This window comes from Amphiprion ocellaris, chromosome 22 (genome assembly GCF_022539595.1).
Source record: "Amphiprion ocellaris isolate individual 3 ecotype Okinawa chromosome 22, ASM2253959v1, whole genome shotgun sequence".
In the NCBI taxonomy this organism is placed as follows: domain Eukaryota; kingdom Metazoa; phylum Chordata; class Actinopteri; family Pomacentridae; genus Amphiprion; species Amphiprion ocellaris.
Window position 1 is genome coordinate 16,458,297 of NC_072787.1, and position 14,467 is coordinate 16,472,763.

At 40.6% G+C, this 14,467-nt stretch overlaps 1 protein-coding gene across 2 annotated transcripts in view; it reads left to right on the forward strand.

Moving 5' to 3' along the window:
• The window catches only part of oxsr1b (oxidative stress responsive kinase 1b), a 41,951-nt gene that overhangs the window by 6,763 nt on the left and 20,721 nt on the right, over positions 1–14,467 (forward strand). For both annotated transcript variants that reach the window (XM_035946455.2, XM_035946456.2), the window contains exons 2-3: positions 1,607–1,719; positions 10,434–10,542. In XM_035946455.2, coding sequence (XP_035802348.1) covers positions 1,607–1,719; positions 10,434–10,542 — 222 coding nt within the window. The remainder of the gene's footprint in view (positions 1–1,606; positions 1,720–10,433; positions 10,543–14,467) is intronic.

A 14,467-nucleotide genomic window follows, 5' to 3' on the forward strand; every position in this document is an offset into this window, starting at 1 on the left:
TGTTAATATTTGGGCACAGCTAAGATGAGGGCAGGAGAGGTTAGGAAAAGCTTACTGGAGAGTTGACAAACTCACCGCTCACTCTTTCACTCACCAGAGCCTTTTTGCCAGAGGGGAATGTGCTCCTAGCATTGCTCAGCGTCACGTATACACCAGAAAACTTGTGGCAACAGCCTTGTGTGTGCGTGCATGGCGTTAAATAAGAGCAGTGAGGGGGCAGTGAATTGACCGCACACGATGCAGGAACAACAGGCGTACCTTTCCTGAGGAGGATTTTACAAGCTTTTACTCCAACTATCACGTTTTTCAAAATAAAGATCAGCCCACTCCTGTGGGATTTACTGTAAGCTTTAATCGGATCGTAATCTATGTTTTGTTTGCTTGCACATCAAAATAGCAGTTAAAAATTGTGTAGATTCCACCCTGTTGATATGCTGATTTAAAGTTTACAGGTCTTGGAAAGTTCATAAAATGCACACATGGAAACTTACTGAGCAGTAAATGATGACTTCTAATGCATATTGCTAGAATGCATGTGCTATATATGGCAGTGTATAGTTTTGTTTTTATTTTATACTTTTAGTTTGAATGGTAAAGCACAATCTCAAAATGTAAAAAGGAACACTACGCATATTATTGTTACTGTTATAATGTGGATTGTGCTATTTGTTGCTGTGAGGAAAAACTGCCTGCTTTCAGTTACCTTTGAACACAATTTTCACATTGTGCCACAAAAAATCCGGCTTATCCGACGTGAGCCTCCCACCGAAGCCTCCTGGGGATGTGCAGGGTTTAGTCACCAGCCCCGATCAGGTCTGCTTCATTAGGCAGGACTTGGGGAAAGCTGATTCATAATTGATGAACGCACAGTTAAGCTGGACGAAAGAGAAATCGGATAAACTGTCTGAGCAGAACTCCATTTAACCTTTTTGAACTGTGGAGTTTTCCTTTGGTAATAGATAAAAGCTATCCAACAGTATGAACAGCCGTGAATTTCAGATGTCGTCAGTTGTATGCCCAGAGAAGGGGCATACAACTGAAAGGCACTGCCATGGCTCAAAGATCTGAATGTTACCTGAAGTCATTGTGCTGTAGGTAAAAAAGCTGAGTTCTACAACAGCACAGGTGGTCTTGTATTGATTGACTTGACTTTGAATGATAAACTGAGCCGGAAGGCAAATCTTTTGATTTAGCTGATCTACATTTCCCCCCTCACCTATGGTCATGAGCTCTGGTGAGTGGTAGAAAAAATGAGATCACACATACAAGCAGCTGAAATTAGCTTCCTAGACAGGGCGGCTTCAGTCGCCTTTAAGTTTGGCTGTTTGATTACAATGCCTGCGGGTACATTTTGTCAGAGTTTTTCTGAGTACATCCAACTGAAAAGAAACCCTGTGGTACATCGAGAACACGCTGGAAAGATTGTTTATCTCATCTCTCATGGAAACACCTTACAATATTCCAGCAGGTGCTGTAAAACGTTGCTGGGAAGATGGACTTGATTGCTTAGGCTGCTGCCATTACGACCCACCTTGGGATGCAGTAGGAAATGGATAAACGGATGTGTAATCAATCTGATAATATGCTGTTTTAATGTCTGTTTTAGGGAGTGGGGCCACAGCAGTGGTTCAAGCAGCCTACTGTATACCTCGCAAGGAGAAGGTGGCCATTAAACGGATCAACCTTGAGAAGTGCCAGACGAGTATGGATGAACTCCTGGTAAGACACCGCACGCTGCTAAGTGAACACATATTAGACTGAACATTTTTGTGGCCTTGTTATTTCCCATGCGTGATCAAAGGCAGCTACTGCCTTACAGCGCAAGATTTCATTCAAGGCTTTGTCTCTGTGATCAGCGCATGTGGATGGAGTTAGTTCCACCTCTGCTTTTCATTACTCGTTTTCTCTGAGCCCTCCTCCAATCATCCCTGTCACTTCAAACACTATTCTGGTTGTTCTCTGAATGAGGACTCCACTTACTGCCAGGAAACTGTTAGACCACCACAGGGATATCTTCCTGAATGCTGTATTGTGTGTTTATACCCTCAATACAATCTTGTACCGCAGCTCAGCATATCATTTACTTTATGACGTGGTTTGCAATTTAGCTCAAGAGATGGAAAGATTATATCAATTTCCTCTGCACAGAAAAATAATCAGGTGCTTGTTTGTGTCCCGGCTTTGCTGATAAAAAAAAGGGATTTTCAAATAAAATATGTATTTGTCAGACCATCTACTTTTAAAATTTGTGGGTTACTTTACAATCAGTATAACTTCAGTTGCTTGACAGTTCTTTCATTTTAAAGCATCTTTTTTTCTGGCAATAAAAGAGGAAATATGTCACACCACTTGGCTTGGACACAATGTAGGGCAAAAATTATGTAGTAACTGTTCACTTTTTTTTCTCCACAGCATGCACACACTCATCCACTAGATTTCAACTTTTTATCCAACAATGGAAAATGAGCTTTTGTTAGTTTATTCCTGAAGTGAGATTGATGTATTTTTCCAGTCCTCTCTAGTACTCATCCAAAAGTCTGTGAAAGTAACCTGTGGGAAATAAATATTGTGTAAGCCTATATGCGTGCAGGAAGATCATGGCTAGAGATTGCTGGCAGGTTGCTCACTACTCAATGGCAACACTAAACCGAGAAGGAACCCTTCCCCACCCCCCGAATTCTGGAGGATGAATCAGGGCAATGTTGCTCCCGGATTCTCGGAGCAGGCGGTCACATGGAATACAGCGAGATCGGATTTCCTGCCTGTGGTCCCCTCCTCCCCAATTCCACAGCCTGTTGGTTGCACGGTTAAACGTTGAGGAAGCATTAAATTGAACCCAGATTGCCTCTCTAAAAAAGCAGCTTTAAAATAGGATGCGATAACTTTTAGAGAAGCCTGCAGGTCCTTAACCTTCAATGTGAAATTATTTGAGGCCAGAAAAGCAATAATTTGTTCCATCTCTGTTGTAGTTATTCCAGGCACAGGAGTTTAATGGTCAGGTGCTTTTGAGTGACTCTGTCTGGATCAGATGATTTAGAAGCATGCTTAGAATTACACAATTGTTTCAACTTTTGCTTATTTGTTGAAACTCAGAGGAAAATGTGGTCAATATTGTTGATAAAGTCTTCCAATGCGTGACTAGCTGTTTTTTTTATGCTGTACAAATCATTTTTTGGCTTTGAAAGATCTCAAAATGCCTTGATGTCACAGTGACTGGAGACAGATATTGAGGTAAAAATAGGTATTTCTGGTGCAGCAAGTCTGAAGTGAACTGCTACCTGACATTCGGGTAACACTGTAGTACATTTTGTTATGAATTACAGATCAGCAGCTTCTTCATTTCTTAGTAGATTTGCGTGTGTATGTGTGTGTGTGCATGCTGCAGTGAGATTGAGTCATAGTGATTGTGTGTGTGTGGGGCTCTGAGTAACCGATAGTGACGTAACATTGCTTCTATAGTGGCTTCTCTGTGTGTCTGCCATCAGTGTGATTCTGTGGCACCAGTGTGTGACCCAGCACTGTATTCAGTGTGACAATAGGTCATTTATTTTTTGCTCAGTTTCAAGGTCCTCAGACACGATCAGGCCCTAATGTAGGAAAATACAATTGGCATGGGCTGGTCTACTTCCTGGAAAGTCTTTACTTATTTTGTGGGCTAAAGCGTCTCCAGCGGTGCAGGGTTCAGCTGGGGTTTAGCATGTCTTGACTGTACATTTTTAGGTCCATCACAAGATAGAGAGAATAAGTCAGTTTCAGTTCTTTTGATGACATTACCCAATGCAGCATCACTCATGTCACAATGACATTTTAGAGAGCATCTCGGTTCCCCGTTTTATTCACATCATTAAAAAAAGTGATTGTGGGATGACATGCACTGTTCAGAAGATGTCAGTCAAAAGTTACTGGCTGAATAAACCAGTGTTTCAATTAGAGAGAGAAGGACAGTTTTAATCGACGGATGGGAATGGTGGTTGGATGTTGTTATTGATCAGAATTTTTTGGCTTACTCTCTGCCTGGTAGTCCTCCATAAATAAAGATGGCCATAAGCTTTATTTTTAATTAATTAATTTCTCATGTCTAAGGCTTTGACTTAAGTTACAGAGAAAATATGTAGTCCTTCTCCCATATATTATTAAAGGGAGTGTATGTATATGGAGGATTTAAATGTTAGTAGTTTAAAATACATATATTTCATTGTGACAAAAATGGTCTGCACAGTGACTCGGTGGTCAGCACTGTCGCTTTACAGCTAGAAGATCTGCGGTTTGCGTCCAGGCCTGGGCCTGGGATCTTTCTGCATGGAGTTTGCGTGTTCTTCCTATGCATGCGCGGGTTTTCTCTGGGTTCTCCAGCTTCTTCCTACAGTCCAAAAACATACTGAGGTTAATTGATAGTGCTAAATTGTCCATATGTGTGAATGTGAGTGTGCTTGTTTGTCTCTATATGTAGTCCTGTGATAGACTGGTGACCTGTCCACGGTGTCCCCTGACTTCGCCCTAAGTCAGCTGGGATAGACTCCGTGACATTGAAGAGGATTAAACTGTGTATAGATAATGGATGGATGGATTGTGACAAAAATATGTTTCTCAGCAGCTTAATAATAATGTGGTTTTAAATTGGGTTGTTTCTGTCTCATGGCATTCGAATATTAGTGTGAAGTAACAAAGCATTCAGTAAACATGATACTAGAAATTAAATGTGCATTTGTATCACCGTGATCTTCTTTTATCACTTCTGATAGATGATGGAGTTCCAATATCCAAAAGCCGTGGGAATCATGAACAATACTAGTCTAATGGCATACTGCATAAGAATATCACGCAGATGGTCATTATCTCCATTAATTTGATAATGATGGCCTACGCAGGACACAGTAAACTCTTCTTTTGATGTCTTGAATGACTCATATATTAAATCCAAAATGTAATCAGTGGACAAAAAAACGTTTGTGCACCAGATGGCTCTGTGTGTGATGCCAGACAGGTGTGTCTGTTGTGGTTTGCAACTTGGATGCATTGAACAAAACTGCTCTGAATGCCTGTGTGTTAGTATGAAGTCAACACAACACCCACAATCAAATAAAGGCCAGAAGAAAAACTGTTTGGAAGAGATGTTGTGCAGTTTTTAATCATTTGAAGCAGATCAGTCACTGAGCATAAAATGCAATGAATCCAAATTAGAAATTTATCACCTAACAGTATAAATAAAATGTGACTGACTTTGACTTTTTTCATATAAAATAGTAAGAATCAATTTGAAATCTTAAAAAAAAATGTTACTGCCATATTACCAAACTATCTTAATGGTTTTGTAGACTGTTTGAATGAGTTTTATCTTTCCATAAAGACCCCTATTTAGACTGAAACACTCACTGCATATCTGTGGATTTTTGTGGTCTCGTGCGTAGGAGGTCTAAGAGAACACCTACACACTGTCCTTTCAGTTGCACTAAACGTTATTGGAAATACAATGTTTTGGTCTTTAGGCCTTCATCAGGCAAAACTAAGGAACAATGAATATGCCAGACAGATATACCCGACACTTAATCGGCTGAGACAGGTCAGGGAATTGTATTTCCAATAAAGTTTATTGGAGATAAAAAGACGGTAAGAGGGAGTTCTCTTTCCTTTTATGTATGGATAGAGATCCTGATAAAACTAATGTTAGGACTCAGAAAGTATTTCCAAAGATCTCATGCCTTATTGTCCTTTTATCATTGCTGGTTTTTCACCCATCTATTCCGCTTGCCCGAGTCAGTAGCCTAGTAAAATTTATAGGCCAATGACACAGTGCAGGAGAAGTGCATGCAGGACGTGCCTTTACATCATGCAGAAGTGTTCAGGAAAGTCTTTGTTTTCCAGTCAGAGCTGAGATATCTGTAAAAACCTCCATAAAGGAAAAATTGAATCGAATGTCAACGGTTGCAGGTTGAAGGTTACACAATTAGAAGGGGTATGAATGGTTTAGAGTGATGAGAACATTTCCAGGACCTTTGCTGCAGCATAGGTTTACAGTGACCTAATCCTCGCAACAAAGCGTCTCTCTCATTCTCACATCGTCTGCTGGAAAAAGATGGGAAAACCTGCCAACTGCCAGAGCACGATATCCTCCCTGTTATCCCATTGTTTTTCTTTTCTGGGGTTACCCTGGCCCACAGAGCTGTGGTGACCTGCCTCCTCACTGTGCTGAGAACAGAGGGGGGTGGGAGGGCTTCACTGAAGCCAGTTTGCAGCCAGCAGGCTATATCATCATTATTCCCTCTCTGCAGTATCCAGAGACAGAATGATGGGGGAGACAACCCACATCGCTCACTGTCTGGCCCAACAGACTGGAAATTATTCAACTGTTTGATAATCAGGAGCAGCTTAGTTTAGAACCAGGGCAGTATGTGGGCTCACCTGTTGGCCAGTACATTATTGCTTGTCAGCCTAAACCTTGTACGATACCTATTAAAAGATTTCATCTTTTATTACTTTTTTAAGATTGAATCATGGTCAATTTATGTTGTCTTTTTTTAAAAATAAGAATTTGCATATCGAAGTGAAACATATTTCTAAAAAGTAATGTCAGTTAATTAAAAATATAAAACATAAGTGATTGGATGAGTATTCACACTCTTCATGTCAGTATTTAGTAAATGCACCTTTGTTACAATTACAGCAAGACTCAATCAGCCTTGTGCTTCTGAATATCCTAGTTTTACCCCATTCTTCTGTGCAAAACTGCTCAGGCTCTGTCAGGTTACACGGGGATTGTGAATAAACAGCTCTTTTCAAGTTCTTCCACAAATTTTCAGTTGATTGAGGTCTGGGTTGTGACTCTGCCACTCCAGAACATTCACCAAAAGCGTGGCGGTATACTTTTAGTCATTGTCTTGCTGGAAAACAAATGTTCTTCAAAGCTGCCGTTCTCTCTTATCCAGGATTTCTTGTACTTTGCTAAATAAATTTTTCCTGTCTACCTTTACAAGTTCTCCAGGGCCTGCAGCCAAGGCATCTCCAAATAATGATGTTACCACCACGCTTCATGGTGGGGATGGTGCGTTTATGATGGTGTGTAGTGTTTCGTGTCTGCAGAACATAGCGTCAGCCAAAAAGCTCAATTTTGGTTTCATTAGACCAAAGAGCCTTTTTCCAGTTGACTTTAAAGTATCCTACATGCCTGCTGGCAAACTCCAGTTGAGATTCTTTTTACCACTCTCCCATAACAATTGTTATGGACAACAGGCAACAGTTACTGTATGCACAGTCTCTTCCATCACAGCTGCTGAAGTTTGCAACTCCTTTCAGAGTAGTCATAGGTGTCTTGGTGGAATTGTTTTTTTGTCTTCATGGTATCGTTAAATTCAGAAGTACGGCTTCACCAGTGACTGGACTTTCCACATACAGGTGTCGTTACACTACAGTCACTTCAGACACGTTCACTGCACTCCGATGATCTCCATTTCATTAATTGTATGACTTCTATCAACAATTGTTGCATCCATGCTTAACTAGATGAATCACTTTACAGGGGTGAATATTTATACAATCTCTTATTTTATGTTCTGTATTTTGATTAATTGACATGACTTTGTTGGAATGTGTTTTTACCTAGTCAAGAAAGTGATTTTTTGTAAATTCTTGTCAAAAAAGCCTAATTAAATTCACCACAGTTCAATTTTGAAATGCAATAGAAGGGAAAAACTTCCAAAGGGGTGAATACTTTTTATAGATTCTGTACCTTGTGAAATTCTCAAGTTCTTCTATTTGTTTACTGACACTCTTCAGAGCAGTTGACCTCTACAGGTCTGTGTGCATTTGAACATGTCTGTGCCTGTCATAGTCTAATGACTTTCATGCACAGTCTGTATCCACCCATATTATGACTCAGTTCATGTTTTTAGCTCTCCTCGGTCAAATGCCTTCTATAGACACCATGATGTCCTTTGTCTGCCGTAGAACGTCTTGGTGAAGACTCAGGCTGAAGGCCACAGGTTCAATATTGATGACTCCACCACAGAGGCACATGGCTGCTAATGCACATTGTGTAAGCTAAGCATTTCTGCTGATGGAATATCTGACTTCGATTGCTTACGGTTTGACCTACGAGTATCTATTGATTGATGTCTTTTACAAATGTTTTCAGCTTGAGTGGTAAGGTTTCTCCTTCGACAGGCTTTTTGGTGAACTTGTCATGGTAAAAAAAAATCAATACTTGTATTAAAAACGCTTTGAAATCTAAGGAAATGTAATATGTTGCCATTACAACCCACTATCAGTTGAGGAAATCGATATTGATTGTACTGCAGTGCATACAGGACAGAGCTTCTAATTGTCCGAGATATGTTCAGTACAGCTTTGCACAAAAACTGGTTTGATAACTTGTGGCAAATTAAATAATAGGATGTACTGTGTAAACACACTTTGAATTCATGCAGCACATTTTTGACACAAACAGATGAATTTATTATGAAATCCTGATTATAGTTTGCTATTTGCATGTACTACAGTAACTGAGTGGAGAGACTTGATGGCACGCCTAGCTGGTGTCTACTTTATCCTGCATGTGAGGTGTTTAAAGAGCATTGGTACATTGTAGTGTCTTTCAGTAAAAGTCTATCGATCATTGTTCATTGTATTGACAAGATGTTCAGCATTTTGGGTAAAACTGTATTTATATTTTGCTTCAAAAAAGCATAAGTCTTTGTTGATATAAAAATGTCGACATTAGCAGGAATATAGCCTGCCATGGATAGGAAAGCAGTGCTCTGGTAATTAAAAGTACAAATGCACAAAAAATAATTTGTCCCTTGAAAATCAATGCGTAATCAAAATCTCAATATTGATCAAGATAATCCTGATTATCATTTTAGTCATAATCTTGCATCCCTATAATCATGACTTCAACTTATTCTTAATATCATTACTGGTTAATCTGCAAATGACCAGAAAATGTTTTAAAAAATTCTCATATTTTTAGAGCCTCAGATAGCTTCTGATTGCTTGTTTTTTTCCAACCAGCAGTTCACAATCCAAAGTCTTTTTACTTGATAGTTTAAGGAAATGGCAAATATTCATTTGAAGAAAGTAAAAAATTTTTTGACTGAGTTAAATGAATGCTCAATTACCTAGCTCACAACCAGTAGTTTTCTGTTCATTAACTCTTGTACCTGATAACTTGACATTACGCATATTACAATCTGATAAATTGTAATATGCAGCGTAGGGATTTAGAGGTTTTAGCGAGCTAAGAAATTACAGGAAAATGCACAGATTCTGTCAAATATTTTAGCACAGACTTGTTGCCTTTACTGTAAGCAGATGGATCATGCTTGCTGTTGTGTGTAGTCACCCCTCAATGGACCATTCTGAGCCAGGAAAACCCCTGCAGTATTATTGTTTGATAACCACAAGGATTTAATGACCGGTTAGCTGTATATGTCATGTTCGGTCTCAAGTAGTGATATCCCTTTTGATTGCAACAAGTACAAAGATGCTGTGGTTTACATGCAAAATGTTACTGTGGCGCCCCAGCTAACCATTTGTCAAGTACTCAAGTGTGGAAACAAATGCAAAACCTTGTTGAGTCAGTGGTCCCACCTCCGAAGTCAGCCCGATTTTCTTTCTCGCAGGAAGCTTGTCTGTCCTCAAATGACTTCTGGACTGGTGCTGAAGTGATGGATTAGACCTCAGTGCCAGCATTACCTCAGCTCTCCTGCTTTCCAAGCGCACACACACAGACACACATAAAGAGAGCTTTACAGCTGTATAAAGGGCTGAGTACTGGCCATTTTTTAATGTTTTTTATTTTTGCTTCTGCATAGATGTGCACTACATTGACCTAGCCTATTTCTCCTCTGACTACTGACGTCATGAAGATTTTAAGTATCACACGCACTAAATTTCAAGAATAGCTGAAGCAACAAAGGCACAAGCATTTATTGTGATTGCATTCAGTTTAGATCTGCATTGCTTTTGGAGGGAGTAAGAAGATCTAGTCTGTTGTCTCTGTAGGATTGGGATGAAATCATAAGGAAGCTGTATTGGGTGTTTTAATTCACTTCACTTGTACAAAATTTTGTAACTGCTTTAAGAATGTTTGTTTTCTTTCTGCCATGGGTCATTAATAAAAAGGCATTGGCTCCATAGTAATATTTCAACCCATTTCTAAGATAAGATAAGATAAGATAGTCCTTTATTACTTCCCAGGTCAGGGGAAATTTCCAGTGTTAAAGCAGCAAAAATCTTTCAGAGCAGCAATAACCATATGAACAGTAAAGATAATAATTATAATAACAATAATATATACAGTATATACCAAAAGCTGATATCACAGTATGTTAAAAGATTACACAAGCTTTATCTAACCGATGGCAAGTAAGTGTATAGTCTGTTGTCAAACAGTTCTGATTAGTTGGATTTTGTCCCTTTTATCTTTTTTTCTCCAACAGAAAGAGATTCAGGCCATGAGCCAGTGCCACCACCCCAACATCGTGTCTTACTACACCTCCTTCGTGGTAAAGGATGAGCTGTGGCTGGTTATGAAGCTGCTCAGTGGTGGTAAGTACACAGTATAACTCTTCAAGAGCTTTAGAGCTTTTATTACACAGCTCTCGACTTCTGCCTGCCAATCTGAATATCTTTCCAATGGACAGACAAATAAAATTCATTGTTTGCTAATGAAAAATAAATTACTGTTCGAGAAAAGGGCCCAGAGGATGGTTTGGTTTGCCCTGCTGGCCCATAGTCAGTATGGGCTTGTCCTCTCATAATGAGAGTGGGCCAGTAGGAAGGACTGGGCTACTTGCTGCGAAGGATGTGATTGCAGGGAATATGACAACACTGATCCTCATTGTGCCCCCTGTGAGCTGTAGCTCTTTCCGGGCTTTAACTCAGTACAGTGCAGCAGCTAATGACAGGGCAGAGGTAATAACAGCCCACAGGCTGGTGTCATGGCATCCATGTGGCAGCGCTGCAATTAACTAGTGAGAGGAGCGTGAAGAGGAGGCCACCATGGAGGACAAAACCTCAGAATGCAACAATTGCATCTGGATCTAATTGTGTTGTTCAGTTTTATTTTTGTCAACAGCATTGTAAAACAAATTATAAAATAACAGTAACTGATATAGTATTGTTCTCTATCTACCTGTGGGAGAGAAGAGTTTTTTAACAACAACTTTGAGAGCTCCTAGAGGCAAACGGCATGCAGATGAAGGTGTCTTGTGCCAAACATTTGGCAAGCATGAAGGAGCAGCTTAATGAGAGTAAAGGTTATCTGTTTACAGAGATGCAAAAAATTGCTACTCGTCTCTCTTTCCACCCTGATTTCATCTCACACACTCAATTATACAGTCACAAATTATACACAGATACATCCACACACTAAACATTTACACTCTATTTCTGCCCTCCCTTGTTCCTCTCAGGTCCTCTTTGTAAACAGCGTCTCACTGTAACGGATAGTGCCCAGGTGGCATGCCTGGCTCCCTCGGATACACTTGAGAGCATGAGCCCATTGGCAGCCGTGTTGCAGCTGGGCCCAGGGCACAGTGCCCACCAAGCGACGCTTGAGCAGACGGCCAGCCTCGCAGCAGGAGCAGACAACACTTAAGATGGCCTCTCTCATTCCCCTTATCCTAGTTAAACAGGGGCCCTTGATGTTGAGTTTTATTGTGTGGAGTAATTAAATGATGGTCATGGCGACGTCTGCCATGGAGACAGACCTCAAATGAGGTCGAGTTTATAGACCATCACTCCACAGGGCAGAGCATACCAGCCCAGAGGAAGGCCAAGTCCTGTCTGCTCCTCTGGCTTGATGGAGCGTAAGAAACCCTCCACCCTCCGACTCCATCCTGTCTTATGCCTTCTGCTTTTGAAAGACGAATAACAGCTCCACAATTGATCTGACAAAGCTCTGACATGTCTTTATACCGACAGCTTATTGTAAAAGTGCACTGTGATGGATGCACATTCCTACAGGTGTCACTGGTAATGGAGAAGAATGTAAAATTACATACTGTTGTACTCACTCATACCAGCCTAGCTAAATAGTTTGCAGATGTTTCCACAAGCAGTATGTAAACAATTAAGTTATAATAGGTTCTTTTTGAAGTGCTTGAGAGACTAATTTTACTGATGGCAAGCCATATATGTTATTTTTGACTGTTGCTGTACGATAGGTTTAAGGCACTAATAGATGATGTGACGTTAATGTTTCACTAGTAAATTAATTCCCGGCTAGGGGTACTTGTACCCTAGGTGTACCATCTGGCCCCAGCAATGTCAGTTTGATCTGTAGTATATTTGTTACAGAAATTATTTTAAACCGCAAACTATGACTGGCCATCTGAACAAGGACACATCACACATGACCTCAGCTAGTTGCATCATCCTAAAGCAATATTTTGTGGCGTGACTGTACAAAAAAACTCCATAATAGCCTTTCAGAATATTGTAATTCAAGTGGTCTGAGAGTAAACATCTCTACCTTGTCTTGGCTTGGAAAAATTTTAACCAAATGCAGACCTTTTTACCCACAGCAAGTGAGATATAGTTAACAGCAATAAGTTAGTGGAAAGAGGGTTTGAATACAGTGTGAAGCCACAAGTCAATGTAGACTTTTTGCTTGACTATCTCTGCACATTTGACACTCCTCTGGTTGGAGGAACTTAGAAATGGGATGGGAAAGGGAGGAGGACTGTGTCTTTTTTTATGTCTTTTCCAAGTTTCCACCTACCCCAGCTTTAAGACCATACATAGCTCATTAGAGGGTGTGAACACCAATGAGCCGAGAAGCCAAAGTTGATCACTAAAAGCAATGAATAAATGGTTGCAGTTTCTTAGTAGTATGCCACTTTAGCTAGTTGTATAGCACCTTTTTCATTCAAATGGCATTTTATTGATCTTTCACTGGTCTATTCTACTGTTAACTGACAGCACTGTCATACCACTGAGAACCTGAATATGCCACAAGTACATGTGGCATATACTTAGTCACCTTTTCGTCTTGGTGTTGCTCAGAATTTATTTTGTATGTTGAACCACAAATTCTGAATAGTAAGTTAGCGGTGATGTTTCTTGAAAAAAGATGTATATCCTTGGTCCCATTATAGTATCCTGTTGTAGACATTATGTCATGAGTTCACCCAAATGAGTAGAGCTCTGTTCTTTACTCAGGACGGACCTCCTCTCTGACAAATCTGTTCAAGGCCGAACCTGTAGAGCTCAGTTTCGAAGTAGGTGCGCTGCAGGCGTAGGGCTTTTCAGGAAATTCCTGTTCTTTATGTGACATGTGAACAACTGTTTCTTTAGAGTGCCGCATAACCTGTCACTGACTGAATTCACATCGGGGAGGCATCCACTGAAACCCACAAGGACAGAATATGAGTCATGCCAAAGCAAGCAGAGGAATGTGTTCCCAGAAGATTAATGTGCAGCTTTCCCAGACCTACCGTGACTGCTGCTGAGCTCAATCCAATGCTACTCAGCATAGAATCCAGATTCTTATCCAGTGGATTTGTCACATCATAAGGTGGTCCTTAGTTATTGCCAAAACTTTGACAGAGTTTTAATGATAACTCCAGGTTCACAGAATGAAGACGATCAAAATCTGTTTGACATGCAGAATTCTCTTTGTTCATTTTTGCGTTATATTGGGCTTTCCCTTGGGAAAAATTATGTAACTAATTAAAAGTTTTGATAGAGGCTTCCTTCAGCCTGAGCCAACAACCCTGCCTTAACACCACCCATACCTTGCTGCCGTCCTTCCCATGCCCCACCCTCACTTTCCTCCTCCGACTTCACTTGGCACGCCACATGGGCCTTTAGCACAGTTGGCACCAGCTCTACTCTCCTTCGTCCACCTCCCATATCCTCCCTCTCTGCCCCTTTCACTCTCTCATCCTCTCCCTCGGCCCCAAAGCTCCTGCTCTGACCAGGAAAACAAAAGACTGTGAAGGTGATGTTCTTGGATGAAGCAGAGTTGAGCAGAGTTATGTTGAATCCCTGGCTTTTACACGGGCACAGTTTTTGTTTAAAGTCCAAAGAAAGGGTGAGATTTGGCTAATCCAGCATGTAACTGAAATGATGATTTGGCATTTTCCAGAGTATTTGCATGCTGTACAGTGCACTCCGCCTTCAAGGCTTAATATATTCCCGGCGATTTGTGTAGACTCTTCCTCTGGGGTTTGGACTCGCTCTATTCGAACCAGGCCAACAGGTGTCATTTGTCTTGCCTTTCCCATGCAAAATGAACCTTTGGATTGTTAACCTGTCAGTCAGTGTCAGCTTGCTGAAACAACCTAATGAGGCATGAAGAGTTCAATCAGATGAATTTGAAAGAGGCTGACAAGGCTGGCATTTAGTGATCCTCCAAAGCCTGCATCACGCTGTGCTTGTCAGCACTTCAGGACCTTTTCCTAGAGCCACCTCAGCTTAAAGGAGACTTGTCAGGGCATAAGCAGTGAAATTATTTGCTATACACTAT